Source organism: Ptychodera flava, unplaced genomic scaffold (genome assembly GCF_041260155.1).
Source record: "Ptychodera flava strain L36383 unplaced genomic scaffold, AS_Pfla_20210202 Scaffold_31__1_contigs__length_3010019_pilon, whole genome shotgun sequence".
NCBI classification, from domain to species: Eukaryota; Metazoa; Hemichordata; class Enteropneusta; family Ptychoderidae; genus Ptychodera; species Ptychodera flava.
This window is the reverse complement of record NW_027248353.1, coordinates 2,453,672-2,471,792: the sequence shown is the minus strand read 5'-3', so window position 1 is coordinate 2,471,792 and position 18,121 is coordinate 2,453,672. Positions and strand designations below refer to the sequence as shown.

At 40.0% G+C, this 18,121-nt stretch overlaps 1 protein-coding gene across 1 annotated transcript in view; it reads right to left on the bottom strand.

Moving 5' to 3' along the window:
- Positions 1–18,121, bottom strand: part of LOC139127412 (neuronal acetylcholine receptor subunit alpha-3-like) — a 40,535-nt gene that overhangs the window by 9,624 nt on the left and 12,790 nt on the right. Inside the window, exon 2 of the mRNA XM_070693330.1 lies at positions 2,380–2,519. Within this exon, the coding sequence (XP_070549431.1) occupies positions 2,380–2,519 (140 nt within the window). The remainder of the gene's footprint in view (positions 1–2,379; positions 2,520–18,121) is intronic.

The following is an 18,121-nucleotide window of genomic DNA, read 5'->3' as shown; positions in this document are numbered from 1 at the left end:
GAACTTCGGATACACCTAACAAAAGGCACATATATATGTGTAAAAAAACATAAATCTCTCGGGTGAAACGGGGTGCCGGTGCGCATTTTATAATGTATGATATTCTGAAGTGGGTATTAGTCACTATCGCTACATTTACATAATTCAACAACACTCATTAACAATCTCCGCATAAATGAATACTACTACATCGAGGTTTGGTCATTAGGTGCCAATTATCGTCGTTCACCGGCGTACAAATGGGCGTACGACGAATGTATGTACGTAGCTGCCGGAACTCGCCTCGCCATCAATCATCGCAAAGTTGCCGCGCCACCATCAAGAAGTGATTGACACGTGACATGGCACGCTTATAAAGATTAATCTTATTTAATGCATTATGAATCAATACTGGACGACATTACTCGTTAAATTATGACTCAATGGAAATAAGGTATTAAAACCTAAGTCTCCGATTGCCTTTTACGGCTTATACAGTGTCCAGTGAAGGCGGCGTAAGGAGACAATAATCCATTCTGGCCGATAATTTTACAACCATTATTTTTGTGTGATTTCCTTCAAAAAGATGTATTTGAGATTGAGCATGTTAGGCTATAGTTTCCAGGGACTTTCCTCAGTGATGGTGTAGGTTGTCTAGTTCAAAATTTCTAAACTTGATTGTCTCGGTATAACAAATTTAAACGAGTATGTGGCAGAACTTGCATTTAAGAGAAAGTATCTCTATCGTGGGATAATGTTTTCTATGATCATCAAACGTTTTATTTCCTTTGCGCAAAGTACATCTTTTTCGTGTTCTCACTACAATAGAAGTGACATACAACCTTCAAAACACATTGCTTTGTGTATAATAAAAAATGTTATACAATGGTGTACAATAAACAATGTTACTGTTTGACAAATGAATTCTATTCCGGACTTCAATCTAGTCGAGCCGTCACCAATTATTTTGAGCAATACATCCGTACAGGCTGAACTGGTCAGTTGAAAAGGATGCCTTTGATTTGGAAGTGGAACAAAGTGGGAGACACGGTTTTGACTGTGGTGCCTTCGCTAGGTGACTTGGTGCCGTACGCTGTTAGTTCGAATCCGATCTACAGGATTTACTGAATTTCATATTATAGAGTGTATTTAATACAGGGATCTGGAGAACAATATTTAGATATACAATGTTGTCCTTGTTACAGTGATGGTCATAACAACACAACCTTCGAAATAATATTACGGACTACTTGTTAATGAATGTTGTAAGACAAGAAAGCCTCAAGTCGCAAAGATGACGCCACTCCCCCCGCCTCCACAATGCTGCATGCGTGGTGAAACTGTTATAATCAAAAGTAATGTATTTCTTAATCTCGTTCTTTCGTTAAAGTGGGGAATTTTATCGATTAATACCGATGTCATCATGTATAGAGTTAGATAAATTCGCGACGAGGTCATGGAAATATGACCTCTCCCGTTTTAACTTCTACGAGGGTGCAGCTGAAAGGTCATACGAAATCCATTAACTGCGATCCGTTGTCGGCCGATGACGATTTTTTAAAAGTCTATTTGACAGCGAAAGCGTTGAGAGATTCATGCTGTCAAACGTGCAATTATCACAATTATCAGGATGGCTTTAAAGTCTCCATCAATCAAAAGGAGTTATCTTTAACATTTTCGTCACACTCACCGATACGCCCTTGTGGCACTTGTCTGTTCACGTAAGCAGAAAAGGAGACATTCCTGCAATATTGTGTCTGACTAGATTTTTCGGACTCTCCAGCACAAAGCCTAAATTGATAATTTGCGCGAGTTTGTTTCTCTTAGACCAGTCTTTTCCCTCAGCCTTTTCGTACAGTTTTCAGGTTGAAAGTACCAGAGATCTGGTGACTTGCCTCGTAGTTATATTCCCCTCGCCTTTGAGGTTATAGGGTACCTATAGTAATGGTACTTCTGCCTTTGAAAGACAAATATGGTGGGAGTTGCCAAAGAAAGGCTTGCGTTTTCATCTTTCATTCAGACTCACTACGTCTGTTGATATGCCGTCCGTTCCAGTCACATGACCAGCACCTATCCAGGCCCTCAATCACCCTGGCGAAACCATTGTATTCAAACAATGCTTCCCTAGAATGTTAACCAATAGGTCATACTCGGAATTTGAATGGACCACGGTATAAACAAACCACGTGTACGAATACGTGTATTTGCGCATACGTATATGGGTTGGTTTGCACGTAGACTGTTTTTTTGTTTTGTTTTTATGGGTTTTTTGTTTGGTGTACTGACTTTGTAAGCACCGTAACGCGCGTCTTTTTTAACCCACACTGAAACCATGTGTTGCTAGCACGTGACTACGCCAATTGGCCAATCAAAGGTCAAATCAAATTCAGAAATACTTACAATGTCGATAAGCTGTGATATGGACAAACCAAGATTCACAATCAGAGTACCGTTTGTCTTCTCGACTGGACGAATTCTCGTGTCATAGTTGAGCAGCAAGTAATCAAACAAAGCTTGCGCAGACTCAGATGACGTACAGCCTATAACAGAACAAACAGCAACAACATAATTATTTAACATACCTAAATTCTCCACCATATACACGCAAATATGTATGTATGTATGTATGTATGTATGTATGTATGTATGTATGTATGTATGTATGTATGTATGTATGTATGTATGTATGTATGTATGTGTGTGTGTGTGTGTGTGTATGTATGTATGTATGTATGTATGTATGTATGTATGTATGTATGTATGTATGTATGTATGTATGTATGTATGTATGTATGTATGTATGTATGTATGTATGCATGAAACACTGCAAAATCCAACGATAAATAAGTGCCAACAAAACTACTCTGATATAACCGATGTGTGCATTTGTTTGGTTTTTGAGAAACAGACTTTGCAAACTGTACTATTATAATTAGCTGACAAAACGTCTAAGGTTGTATATGACATTGTTGGTCATCACTCTACAATTTGTCATATCCGTCCCTGACTGTCAGGATATGCCACTTCGACACATCGGTCGTTTTGTAAGGCGTCAAAATGTGGCACGTCGCTTTACAATGACTTCCTGGCGACCGAGCACATCAAATTTATCTTTTCAGCGATTCAAATCTGTCAAGGCTAACGGTCAATGTCAACAACATCATCTGTCCCCTTCGTCTAGGTATCACAGCCACACGGCCGCTAAACGTGAGTGTGCTGCGTGCGGAGAAGATTTCGATAGAATAGTTTAGGTGGGGTAGGCATTTAGTCTCAGGGTATCGCCAGATGCTTGTAGAATGGGAAAATATATGGCTTGTATGGCATCTCCAACACTACCACATCGCCGGTTTGTTTTGTCATCTTAACGCTTTCATGGTGCACGTGAGAATTCAGAATGTATCAAAAGACTGAAAATATCCAGTATTTGTTAGAATAAAGTAAATATTGATCAAGCTTGAAGCGTCCAATGTCCAATTCTTTGTAGAGTTTTTGACATGTTTATTCAGGATTTTGCGACGGTCAACACGTGCCGATGCGCAGTTGATGACCTCGCTGTAAATTAACAGCTGACTCGGCGCATACATGTGTCCATGGTAAAGATAAATGTCAATTATTGGTACCAACAAGTGTGTTGAGACATAAAACACTGACAATAAAACACACACTTAAAAGGACACAATTTATAGTGGTAGACAATCTTACTTGCTGAACTAGAGAAGATCAACGATATTGTACTCTTAGACACCGATCAGCAGCACTAACTGAAGTGTGTAATATATCATGTATTACGTCTTATACCAGTATATTGATGGCGCAAATACTGCGATCTGATTGGTCGAGACGTGAAAATAAACGTGCTATATTCGCGATATAGCACGGTTGTAAGGCGCGCGAGCTCTCAGCTCGGGAATTTCCTTTTTTAACTTTTCTCACCAGAATTTCAATATACTGTTATGATATAATAGGAATAAACCACTTCAGCAATGTGTATACCACTCGGTTTTGACCAGTTCACACCATATTATGCCCTCGCTGTCGCTCGTGCATATATATGTCGTGAACTGGTCAAAATCTCGTGGTATATCGTCGCTTGGTGTGGCTTATTGTATAAAGCCCCTAAAATTGAATCCATATTTGATGGAAAACACTCGACGCGTCATTAATTTAAGTGCATGCGATTTGTGTTTCAAGGAGTGAAGACAATGAAGGTGGCGCTTTATTAGACAAGAACTATATCGACCCCGTCGACGTTTTTCTCCGTGCCATAGATTATGTCAGACTCGATTACAAATCGTGAACAAGACTTGATTGTTAATGCGGTGTTTCGCCACTCAGGTTCATTCCTGAAACATTACATCAGTGCTATCTACTTAGCCACATGTGATTGAATTGTTGGGCGCTGATAATTTCTGAGTTGCATTTTGCGCCGGGAATACAAAATAAAACCTTGCCTCGATCGAATAACGCAGTCTGTCACGTTAAGTGAATGACGAGGTAAAGGGCCTGCTCGCAGGAAAATCATCTTTTCACAATAATGTTCAATGATGAATGAACGCGAAGAGACAGACTGAACTGTACGTCACTGTGCGAGTGACACCACTCAATGCGTATCACCGTCACTGGACCTTGACGGACGTAAAGAGGGGTGCGCCCACAACAATTTCATTCTGCAAGCGGTGATAGTAAATCAGTGGTCGTGGCAAGTGTAATTACCACGTTCAACCGTGATTGAAATAATAAAAATGCTTCTAGGGAAATTGGTACCAAGGTCGTTAAATCATTATGGCTGGTAAGGACAATCTCACTGCGAAAAATAAAACTTGGATGTCACCGTGCGTGCGGTTCAGATTGCGGTTCTGATTGGTCGAGACATGAAAAGAACCGTGCTATATTCGCGATATAGCACGGTTGTAACACGCGCGAGCTCTCAGCTAGAGAAAAATTGCCCTGAAACTGGCACATGCAATTATAATTTGCATAAATGTACATAATAATAAAACTCAATGCTCCGTGTCATATACTATAATGCTTATAAGTTGCGTTACGATCACCATACACATGAAATGCATTAGTGTCTATTGTGGAATGCTATTTGCGTCGTACAATTTTCTTCACTAAGAAGACGCCTTTTGGTGGAACTACCTTTCGTGTCGCCATATGAATATAATAATACATTTCCCTTGAACAGAAAGCATACAGTCTAAAGTACTACACATACTCTCATCGATGTCTGATTCGATATTCTCTGTACAGGAAGGAGGCGAACATCTTGAAGAAGTGGTTTATCTGAATACAAGATGGATGGGAATCCAACAAACCTTGACAAAACTAACCAACATCCTTTTTGGCGCGCGGAAAAATTTCAATCGCAAGTATCGTCTGGAAAATATGTCTGGGAAGTAATTTCAAGCGAACTTTGACCTTTCCAATGTGTACCATAGCAAAACCCATTCAAGAAGCGATGAGACGAGGTGATATATTCTGCCAAATATAACTGATGGCTCATTAACCCATAACTATGTGCACCTTGCCTTTACATTTTCCATCTAGCTTTGATCGAAATTCCAGTCGGCCATGGCGCCGTCACTGACAATCGCACGATTACGCGGTATCTGGAAAATGACAAATATTCTCGGCTAGCATATATATTGGCCCAAAAACGTATGCCATCTATGCCAAGCGCTCGCTTCAATGATAATTCAAAATGGTTCAGTGAGTAAAGGCACCCACTGTAGAAGAGACATTCAAACACCGATGTAGTACATATTTATTTGATCGTGAAGGTATACTGACCGTAAAGGGATAATGTCGGTCTCCTTCACAACAGCTACTGCAACATTTTGCTTGCCGTAGAATTTTTGAATATTATTACCAATTGTCTAATCATGTAAACCCGTCGAAGGGTACCGCTGAAAGTACGAATAAAAGTAAGTCCGTGTACTCAAGATCGACCAACATTTATTCATAGGATTGTGTTTGACAAAAGCATGACAGTGAAGGATTATGGGTCTTCGATTTTCGTTGTAATACCTGGACATGTGAATGAAAGGATGCCAGACAGGTGGACGAACCGATAGATAGACAGACAGACAGACAGACAGACAGACAGACAGACAGACAGACAGACAGACAAGCAGACAAATAAACAGACAGACAGACAGACAGATAGATAGATAGATAGATAGATAGATAGATGGATGGAGAGACAGACAGATAGACAGACAGACAGATAGATAGATAGATAGATAGATAGATAGATAGATAGATAGATAGTTAAGAAGGTAGCTCGATAGAGACATAGCTATAGACAGATTGATCGATAGATACATAGATATAAAAAGGGAAGTCGGTCGAATGATTAGATACTGCTGCGTATAAATCGAATCCATAGGTATTAGCTATTGGCGGTCTAGTAATCGGGTCGTTCGTGCCCATCTCTCTCTCTCTCTCTCTCTCTCTCTCTCTCTCTCTCTCTCTCTCTCTCTCTCTCTGTTCACAATCTTTGAAAAAGCTTTAATAAATGGTGTTGGGGAAATCCCACCAAGGGGAAAACCAACTACGTGTTTTGCGACTAGAAATTATACACGTACCACAGCTTCTCTGCAAAACGCTATCAGTTCAAAAATCCGCAAATCCAACTTGATGCCGTCATCGGATTAGTTCTATCCTTTGAGAGTGGCAGCCAATCAACTTGTGTTAAGTTCCCACCTACGTCACGGACGTTTGACTGTTTCTTATAACACAACTTAGGTGTCTTTAAATACTTTGTTTCCAATTTCATGCCAAACAGATAAATCTAGCGGTCACGGGGATTTAATTAACCAGAACAGGTGATTTGAGATAGGACGGGTGCTGGGATGGAAATGGGAAAACCGACTGTAAAAGGATTTCGTGGGGAATTAGCGTTTCTTGCACGTCGCAGGCAACTTCATATGAAAACAGTGCGTGACCAGAATTCATAATACTCACACCATAGACTCTAGGGCCAATGCATAAACCCATTGACTTCAGCACAGCACTCAGCCAGCGCTCTTGGGCAATAAGTCTACACCATAGGCTGTGTGAGTCTTAGACATCATCTCTCTAAAAGGCTGCGTCTGCATATGCGAAGCCTTCTGTGCAAAGCTCCTTAACTTAAGCTTACTTAACTGTCTTTTCAAGCCTTGTCTCGGACTATTACTGTGTCGACGATTAATTCCCTGATTTTTGCCGCCAGAACAGATATTAAACTCGACTCGATCGCGCGGTAGTTTTCAAATTTTTCATCTACACTTTTTAGAAGCAAAGCTAAAACAAAATTCATTCGGCTTTTCCTTCTGTGTTTCTGTTCCGTGTCTATCACTGTTTCGCTATTTACTCGTATCTGTCTGTCTGTCTGTCTGTCTGTCTGGCATCTCTACTTACATGAGAATTATACAGTCATGTTGAATTGTCTGTTACTTTATATATTGTCCGGACTCTCTCTCTCTCTCTCTCTCTCTCTCTCTCTCTCTCTCTCTCTCTCTCTCTCTCTCTCTCTCTCTCTCTATCTGTCTGTCTGTCTGTCTGTCTGTCTGTCTGTCTGTCTGTCTGTCTGTATGAGAGTCTGTGAATTGTCTGCAAACCGATATTGCCCGTTCTCGCCTGTCTGCAAGCCTATCTCATATTCACTATCAACACCCCATCCCTGTTCTTGTCTTCCTCTACGACAACATCAGAACTTATCGCCCTGCGTGGTTCATAATATCGCTGACGGCGTAAACATCCTAGATAAACATAACTGGACAGCTCCAAGGCTGAATCACGCATTCACGCCGAGAACGACATTCCAGCGAGAATTGCTGGAAATCTGCGAAACGTGCCATTCTCCCACGGAGGCAAATGAGTTCTCTTGAAGTTGGGGACATTGAGTGGCTGTCAGTCCCCGTGAAAAAATGTCAATATCAATAGGGGGCACAGATCAATGTCTTTGGTAACACGTGTCTGAGATCTGCCGTGCAACACATCGCTGTCACAAAAGATCGCTTCCGGTTCAATAATAATAAATATTCGAGCTTGTTCATGCTTCAATGGATCTTTCTTATATACATTTTAATATATCACCTTTCTGTAGACAACTTTATGCACCTGCAACATAGAGTCAAGGGAAATGACTTCCTTAGATAAAAGAAGACGGCCGTTTTTCTATAAATTGATGGAATGAGATTTCTATGTCGGGAAAACACCTGGTACCCACCGCATACATTCATGAATATTAAGATTTTATAAATTAGGTAGATAGATGGATAGATCGCTAGAGTGATACATACATACATACATACATACATACATACATACATACATACATACATACATACATACATACATACATACATACATACATACATACATACATACATACATACATACATACATACATACATACATACATACATACAAGTACAGTGAAATTCTTTCACGAAATCCCCAGCAGTTAGCCTGTTCTTAAAAGATATCTTGTCTTATCTTTTAACAGATGTCACTGACGCCCTTCCATTTATTGTTTTGCCCCTTCGTCTCCGTGCATGAAAACTGTCAAATGTGTGCTATGTACTTGCTATCCAATAAATTAGCTATATTTGTGTTATTTTTCTTGGTGTCGTCGAATGGATGCCATATCCGTGACTCATGTTATGAAAAGAAAATCACATTGTCTTTCAGTCCAGCGATAATTGGAAACTAAACTAAACTGTCACACCATAGGAGGCGTGGTCGAGACGGTCCACTGAGGTAGTCGCTCCGTCTTGAGCTGTATATCCTGCAAATCTTATGAAGTTAGATGATCAGTGCATGCTCAAAATTAAAAGAATTACGAGGCTACACTTAATTTGAGCAGGGCGTCTTCAAGAGAAACGCGAATTTTTCGCCGCGAATTTTTCGCAAGGTATTTACAAAAAGGGACAAAAATCGAATCGACATTTGATAAACAGGCCATTTCCATGTCGTTGGTTCATCCGATAATGTTTATCGAGAAAGTGAATCAAAGATTTGTGATGCTTGATAGTCATCGCATCATCTAGTCACTGCATTTGTCTAAGTTGCCGATTCATTATTCCGTCTGTGGCAAAATTTGCGATACTTTTTGATGTGTATTTTTCGATTTTTGTCTGTCTGCAAACACCGTTCCAAAAAGAGTGTTCAAGTTGTTAAGATAGCCTGCAGTTTATTTGTCTCGTATCCGATAATTATCATTGTTGATAACTAAATTTTATTCGGCACTACGTCAACAACAAAAAACCACCACCGTGTTGAACCCTATGCATCAAGTTGCAAATATTTTGCAAACAGTCATGTTGATTGCAAAAGTGAGATTAAGAACAAATATTAAAATATTTAAACATACCAGTCAGTGACGAATATATTCTCTGTATCAATAGTTTATATAAAGTAATTTCGATACACTTACGGCATGAATAAGTGTCCTTTTCGATTAAAATTACACTTATAACAAAGACATTTTTCAAACGCCGTACAGAAAAATTCGATGCATTAAATATTCGACATTGATGACAGCAGTGTTACCTAGCTGAAAATGGACCCCTTGTGCTTTCTGGTATTTTCAAAAGCTGGCCCCAAGTCTCCCCTCGGGCCAAGAATGTTCCAATAAAATGACAAATTTACGAGTGAACTATCTCTTAATAAGTTCCAGTGAATATTCCTGAAATCCGAGACTTTGGGGAGAGCATCTTTGCAGCGTTTGCCGACCCACGGGTCAAACTCTGAATGACTTCACATGTGAGAATCCATATCTTGAATGTATGAAATATACACTATCAACAAACCTAGAGTGCACGTCTGTTCAAAGAACCAAAATGGCGCGCGGAAACAAATTGTCGTCTGCGCGACCGAACGTTTGCAACCTGGGCAAAATCCAGGGTTTTGTTTTCTGACTGTTTTGAAAAATTGACTTTGTGTTTACTGAGAAGGTGCAGTTGACATGGTGTGAGTGAACTCATTTAACTCGGGAAAAATTGTGAGATGGTTTTCATATCAAAAGTAATGAATCAAGCACAGCCTTGGCTATCTCATCCTGTCCTGGATGAGGATATTTACATAATGATAGGGTACAAATGTGTGACGAATTTTCAGACCGACTTATAAGCTGTTAGCAGTCAGGCTGCGTCAATCAAGGAATAATTGGTAGCGGAAACATGTCTCTAAGTGGTCGAATCTGGGGGCGACTCGCAGCGATTTCGAAGCTGTTATCCAATTGGGTGGCTGAATCTTACCAATATAATGAAAACAATACAAATAGACTCCCTAAGTGGCTGTGAATAGTGACAATCGACCAATCAGATATAATCTTGCAAACACGCTGCGAGTCAGCCCCGAATCTGTGGATTGTGAAAGACAGTTTTGGCAGTAAAGCATTTACAGATGTCAACTGAGCAGTATCGATATCAGTACTGGTCATTTTAAAAGCCAGCTTGCATAAGTTCAAGTTGACATGTGTCGGATCATAAACTATTATCGTTTTCCTCGTAGAGAACTCGTCTTTCTTTATCAATGACAGCATCGTGAAATAACGCACCGTAAAATTTGTGAGCAGGCTTGTGTGTTTACCGCTGATTGAATGAAAATCGGAGCCCATTCAAAAACTCAGTGGATACGACTGTTGCATATCATTCGTAGGTCAAATACGTGATTCCGCCGATCAAAGGGGATATCATATCTTTATGCAATATGGAGGGTTTATGCCTCTACTTTTGAGTAGAGTCTAAACGATTATATCTTCAGCAAAAAAATGAAGCGCTGGTCCACGACTTGTCTGATATCAAATTTACGTGCCATTATGCTCGCGTAAGACGTCATTATTACTACGTACATGTACTGCCAGTCATTATAGCGACGACGCTGAAGTCTGGGTTAACGGAGAAATGGGCGCAAGACTGAAACGAACGTAGTGTCTAGAGTACAAGGCACATGAATTTATGTTCAAGAAATTCTTTGGAAAACGTAATGGTCATGACAAAAAACACCTGCAATAACTGACAAGTACTATACACTTACTTATCCGATTTTCAGGTTTTTGTTCACATTTTGGCGCACCTCAAGCGGAACAATAAAAGTCGGCGAAAATTCGACGCGCCCACATACATTTTACATTTGTGTCTGTTTTGATTTGTTTTAGAGAGGAGGTTTTGGTGAGTGGAAATAATACACGTGGTATTCGGCGAACGATACTGGAAACTCAAGATTAGCGGAGGTTAAAGTGGCACTTACAAATACAAGCAAAGACGGGTGATAGGCAAAGGGGGAGAGAGAGAGAGAGAGAGAGAGAGAGAGAGAGAGAGAGAGAGATAGAGACAGAGACAGAGACAGAGAGACAGAGATAGAGAGACAGAGAGAGCCATGAATTTCCTCTTAAAAGTGCAATGAATGGAATCAGAAGTGCAGAAACACCACACAATAAAGCGGATATATCTTAAGGATAATGGCGCCAAGCGATTGTGAGATTTCATGCACGTAAGACGTAATTTTAAAATTAATCTCTCGACGTGATTTTTTAACAGAGAATAACGGCCGTGTTCTCTCCGAGTGACCTCCGTGACCCCGACGTCAGAAATTGATTACTGTGTCTAAGGACTAAAGGTCACTGACCTCTAAGAGATTGATCCCTGGCTCCTAATTACATTTTGTATTAGTGCAATAATTTACACAATTTCTGCATTAGAAGGTCGTGGTCTCCGCGAAGCGAAGACATACATCAACAGTAAAATATACATTCAATTTTATTAGCAGCTTGTATCGCTGCAAAGAAAATATATCGTTATTTTTATGAAGTAGAAAGGCCGTTAAAGTTGCGATAAATAAATAGCATAAAATGAATTATAAAGATGTCAGTGCAGGTGATGTCATCAGAACTGACATCGTCATGTGACTAACGAATATGACGTCATGTTGTCGTAACCCCTCTTTCAAAGTCTCCGGCTGAAAAATGAACACAGGAGACGACAGTTCATTGTATGACGCAATGACATGTTGAGCTGTCGGCAAATGGTTGGGGCAATTTTAATGGTATCGCGCTTTCCTACTTAAAGATTAGTTTAGTTTTCGCATTACGCCGGCCTCCTTTCACGAAAGGATTAGTTTCCGGGCTAGGTTGCGATAAGCTTACGAAATACATGTTATTTCAACCGCTAATGCGAAAGGACAAATCTTGTTATTTACGTGCTGCCGGTTTGAAATTCGGAGACCACGCTCCCAGTTTCGTCACGGCTACTCATGTCCCGTGGGAACGACACAGTCGATGCTCACGACCATAAAACAAAAACGCATCAATTAAATATTGTTTACGAATGGCGAAGAATATAACTGAAACAACGCCCCGGATGCGATAACAACACATCTCTTATTATCCGTAGTATTAAAATGAAAAGCGAGGGCTTTTATGTTGTTGATGATAACCGCGGCGGTGGCGACGACGACGACGACGACGACGATGACGATGATGACGATGGTGATGGTGATGATGATGATGATAGCGACGATTGTTTAGATAAAAACGACGACGACAGTAATTGGTACGCGGTTGAACTTTTGTTTATGCCGATGAGGTTGAGAACTTGTTGACAATTGTTGGAACAGTTCTGTTGAGATGTTCACAGAGAAATCGGATTGGCGGGATATTAACAAAACGGAGATATAGGTTGCGCGCCAATTCCTGTATCTCATGTACAAATTTTAACATAACAGAATGTTAGATCCATTACTACTAAGGCAACGGAAGTTGGTCATTTGAAACGTCCTTGTTTAAGCTTAATCGCCCATAAACGGCGGATGTCCGAACACCACGCCACACTAATACAAGACACGACTTACGATGAAAGCATTATGATTTCTGAACAACTTAATCGCTATGAGCCGGGTTCCGCCTCTTTGGAGACCAAGCTTATCAATTACTTGATCGCCGGCTCGGGACATTTACGTGATGATACGCTACCAATAACGCTGATTGCTATCGCGTTCCATACATTGCCAGCTGTTGTGAAAGAGGAACACGGAAAGATAAACAAAGTGAAAGAATAGACCTCATTGCGTCGTATATAATATTTATCCATGATTATCTAAAGATCCGATCCCATCTTATGACACAAACAACCTCCCGTCCCCGTGAATGGGTAGCCATGATATTTATGAAGTACCATGCAAAAACATAACAAGACACAATCACGATACACTTTCGAAAGTATGAGAATATATATATATATATATATATTATATATATATATATATATATACTGATAATCTAGGAGCTTGTAGTTGTCACTCTGCAGGCTGTTTCATGCGCTAAGCAATCATCAGAATATATATATATATATTATAATATATATATATATATATATATTATATATATATTATATATATATATATATATATATATATATTAGTCTTGTTTATAAATTACATCTTTTTGAGCTACAGCTCGTCTTCGGCTGTTGTATCTTCCGTGGTACCATCGTACTGGTTCACTTCTCCCGCTGCATATAGCTCCATGATTTGTTGATCCACTTATAGCACTAATATATGATTGTTTATACCATTGTTTACTGGGTGACGTAAATAACGTTAATACGACGGAAGTTGACACGGATAACGCGAAACCGATCCTGTTCTAGTTTGGTTCTCCAGGAAGTTCCATAAATAGCTCGCGATCACGGCCTCCATTTGGTAAATAACGGGGTCTATTGCCCTGCAAAACACGCCCTCGTCCATTGAACTCCCGAATAACTTTTTAACGAGACTTCATAAGTTAATTACTTCCTTGATCACGGTCAGTGTCAATTTCACCGCATTCACGGTAACTAAAGACAAAGGAATGCAGTCTATTTAAGGCTGCGTTATCTCCAGTCTGTGAATTTCACAGCTGCTAACAAACGCCAGCTGATTTCACATGTTTCAGTGTTCACAGTCAGTTCTCTCATTTACCGTACCAGGTTTTGTTTCTTTCTTTCTTATTTCCTGGGCGGACTTTAGTTTGAGTACCTTTATGATTGACGATCGATGGGTTCGTTCCAATACTTAGGTTACCATCCAACCAGTATGGAAGTCTTTAGTTAGTCTTTCATTTCTTATCGAAGACTTCCGCACTGAGGCATTTGGGAATATCAAAGCATCACTGAGACAAAATGTTGACATTTCTAAGATGAAAACTATTCTGTTACCGACAGAGTTATCCCATCTTTACTGTCATTCTCTTCCCTAATTCTGTGTAAAGGTCAATGAATGGATTAGTAATTATCGGCATGAGTAGCTCATTGAAGACACATCTGAGTTCGATACGGAGAAATCAAACGGGGAGAACAAATCCATCATAAACCGTAAATAGTACAGACGAATAGAACAGAATGTTACAATTCAGATTTATTCGGCTTGTTGTATGTATGTATGTATGTATGTATGTATGTATGTATGTATGTATGTATGTATGTATGTATGTATGTATGTATGTATGTATGTATGTATGTATGTATGTATGTATGTATGTATGTATGTATCTATCTATATATATTTGTATTTATGTATCTATGTATCTATTTGCGTTCGTACGAATGTCAGCCTGCATGTATGATAGCTGTATATGTGTGTACATGTACAAAAGAAAACAATCTCACTTGAAATACATATATGTAGATAACTGAAATTGGTATCTTATTATTTTTTATTAAATATACATCGTCTATTTTTGCAATTAGTTCTTTCAATCGCTGCGCAAATATGTCTGTAAAATATATGAACTATCAGTCTGTGTTGAAGGAATTCCGCCTTCAATGACAGTAAGTGCTTTCTGATAGGATTTGTTTCGTTCGAAAACGTTGTAAGTACAGAAACTGAATAAACATAGTACCGGTGCGTAATGGATTGTACCACGTGACAAAACACACTCAGGGGTATGGCTTCAATCATCGTAACGCAATTAATTCTATCCTCAGAGTGGAAACGACCATTTTATGTCCCAAGGCGCAGACGTCAACTTCGCTGAAAATCCCGACATTTCGTTGCTTAGTCCCGGGAGGGCCGAGGGTCCACTTGGAACAGCTAACGTAAACGGGTACTTGTACCTTTTATTTCAGTAAAGTCGAAAAATCAATACATACTGCGGGCAATTAATGTGAGAGGTTTGGTAAACGATGGCGGTGTTGTAATAAAAGCACTTTTGTATATTGTGCCCTTTTAATTTCCCAGTTCCTGGGACGCTAATGGCGCTCCCCGAGGGATTTCTCAGCAAGATTCTCTTTGTACCAAACTTAGTCTTATAATTTTTAGCTAATGGGCGAAATAGAGATTTGATGCCGACACAGAACTACACTTTTAAATGATCCGCGACCGCTTGGTAAACGTCACTAAGTTTGCCGAACGTGAAAAATGACACGTAATTGAGGCGAGACTGAATGTTTCGTTGCGTCCGTGTATCGCGCCATCATGGAAGACGCTAGTGCATTGTTTCAGCAGTAGCACGGTATCAGATAGCCGAATGAAATCTCATTAATTCACGACGGCAATATTTCTCGCGATACAAAATCCTTACGATCAAACTTTTACAAGGCAGAAGTGCAAAACGCCACACATACGGGTGTGCGCACACTCGGACACATACGTGTACACAATGACGTGAACACCCGGTTGTTCTGAAACGCGTTGTGACCCAGTATTAGTCGTTTTGAAATGCATGTCAGATTTGTTGACTTCGAACTTTTATCTACCATTTTGATCGCTTCATACTTTCTCTCAAAAAACGAAATTGCCGCCATTTGAATTGTGGAGTGAAGGAAACTATAGTTTTACCGTTTATTTTTTTTTTAATTCAAGGGCATAACGATACTATCTGAAAAACTATACGTACTTAGGCCTACATGCATATTATGTTGGATCATGATTCGCAACAACGCAGTTCCCTGTTACAATGTTACAATGTTGTCGTCAGTATTCTCACATCCCGCGAGACATGAAAGAACAGTCACGGTGTGTCCACCGTACAGCTCAATCATGGTGATCACACTTTAGGTCTGGAGCTGCCAAAATGCCGCCGTTTTGCATTTCTACGTGTTCAAAAATGCGATATATTACAATTCTATTTTGGATGTTATGCGAATACATAGTCAGAAAAACTACCAATGTTGCAAAAACCTGACAAGTTTTTCTAATTCTTTGCATATTTCCCCCAAATTTGACCAATGGCACCCTTTTCAAGTTCTGAAGGGTCGATCCCATCTCCTATACCCAATAGGGAATCCTTACTTTATCAGAACATTGTTTTATTTTTTACGTCTTTTGTTTCAACACTGGTTCCACATGCACTGTGGTTTCATCACACTAAAATCACCGCTGTTGATCAAAACGTATCACACCGTGATACAGCAGGCGTTCATTGACACATCAGGTGCATCGGTTCCCGCCGTCACCGTGAATATTATTAGTCCCTTGTGTATTTTTTCTATGAATACTGCGACAAACAGGAATATTTTTAAATGCCACATTTGGATATCGTTCTGTACTAAAATTTGTCAGATTTTTTAATGGAGAAGGTTATTTTCGACCTAAATCGCTTTGGCACAGCGAAAGACGGACAACGTGAGTGGAAATAAAGCGCGCTTCAGATAGTATGTACATAGTATGTACATGATCACAGCCTACTGGACGCCGTTTGTAGGTCAAAGTTAGGTCGTCGAAAAGTGCACAACCAACGGTGGAACAATCATATCGCATCAAATTCCCTATTGACAGAGTTGCCCCTGAAGTACTCAGAAATGTCAGCAAATTAAACATTTAATTGAAACACCGGAACCAATTATTGCGAATTTGAGTCATTCATGAGGATTGGTTTCTCACGAGATGCGTCAGACACCGATTCCGTGATATCGTTGAAACGCTAATACAAAGCTCAGTTGACGCGGCGCAAATTGAAAGCACAAATAATGTCGCTAAATCAGGAGCGATCCACATCGCCGCTAATTGTGCGACGGACACTAAGCGGTATCGATCGGTTGCGTGGCTGTGAAAATGTTGTTTTTTGTATGACGTCATCATATTACAATGTAATGATGGACAGGTGCATTTGAAAAAGCGAACCCTGTAAAAAGGGAGATCGTGTAGCTCGGCAACCTGCCACGCGGGAATTGTACACACGCGTGGCGCCAGACACGCGCGTTCGCCGCGAGACCTGGAACAACTTGACGACCATTCATCAAGTCTCTATTTAATAATTGAAATTCAATCCTACCGTGGAACGTCCTTTATCATTTCGCTACTTGATAGCTTCATCCATTAACTTGCAAACGGGAGTGGTTGCCAGCGCGCCATTTATTTATATTCGCATACTGAAAACTATAACTTTACTTCAGATAATGTGTACCCTGACACGGCCGGTATTATATTCATTGCAAGTTTTACTGAAAGTAGTCCCTGATTACAAAGATGTTGTTTTTACACGTTAGTTCGTTATTATTCTGATCTCCTCTACAGTAAAAATATTACCTCTTCTGCCAGCGCTACCTCCAGATGATCAATAACTATGAAAATTCTTGCCTTCACAAATGTTTACGTTCTGTATTTTCAAAGGTTCTCAAAATCCACGCTATTCAAGCAGTCAGATGTTCATAAATGATCTTTTCCCATTTCCCTTTATGTCGAGAATCCGAAACTTGTCACTCTCTGTATTTATTTAATATTAATACGAGGCTCAGTAAACATGACACTGACAAAAAACCTTTGTACGACTTTTTGTTCTCGCCAGCAGCAGCCGTCTGGCGGACTACTTTTTCTCCGAATTTGCGTTATTGATTTCTGTGTGTGGCCACAATTTCTTTATCGGCTGTTGAATCTACATCTGATCCACAAACGGACACACATGTAGGGCGGGTTAATTGCCCGTGAAAATATTGTGCCGCCCATTCTACCGTCAGCTGATACAAATAAGGAAAACTTTGGCAAAAATAAACCCGTACAGTCACAGGCTGTGGGCTGAAAATTTGCCTCATGAGTTCCTGGGCATGCGTAGATTTTTGCTTAACTAAAAGGCAGGATGTTGTGTTGCACCGGAATGTGATTCCAGTGAAGGCGGTTCCTGATATTATATATCGAACGACTAAATTAAATAGAGTGAGGAATGACGTGACTCTGCGAA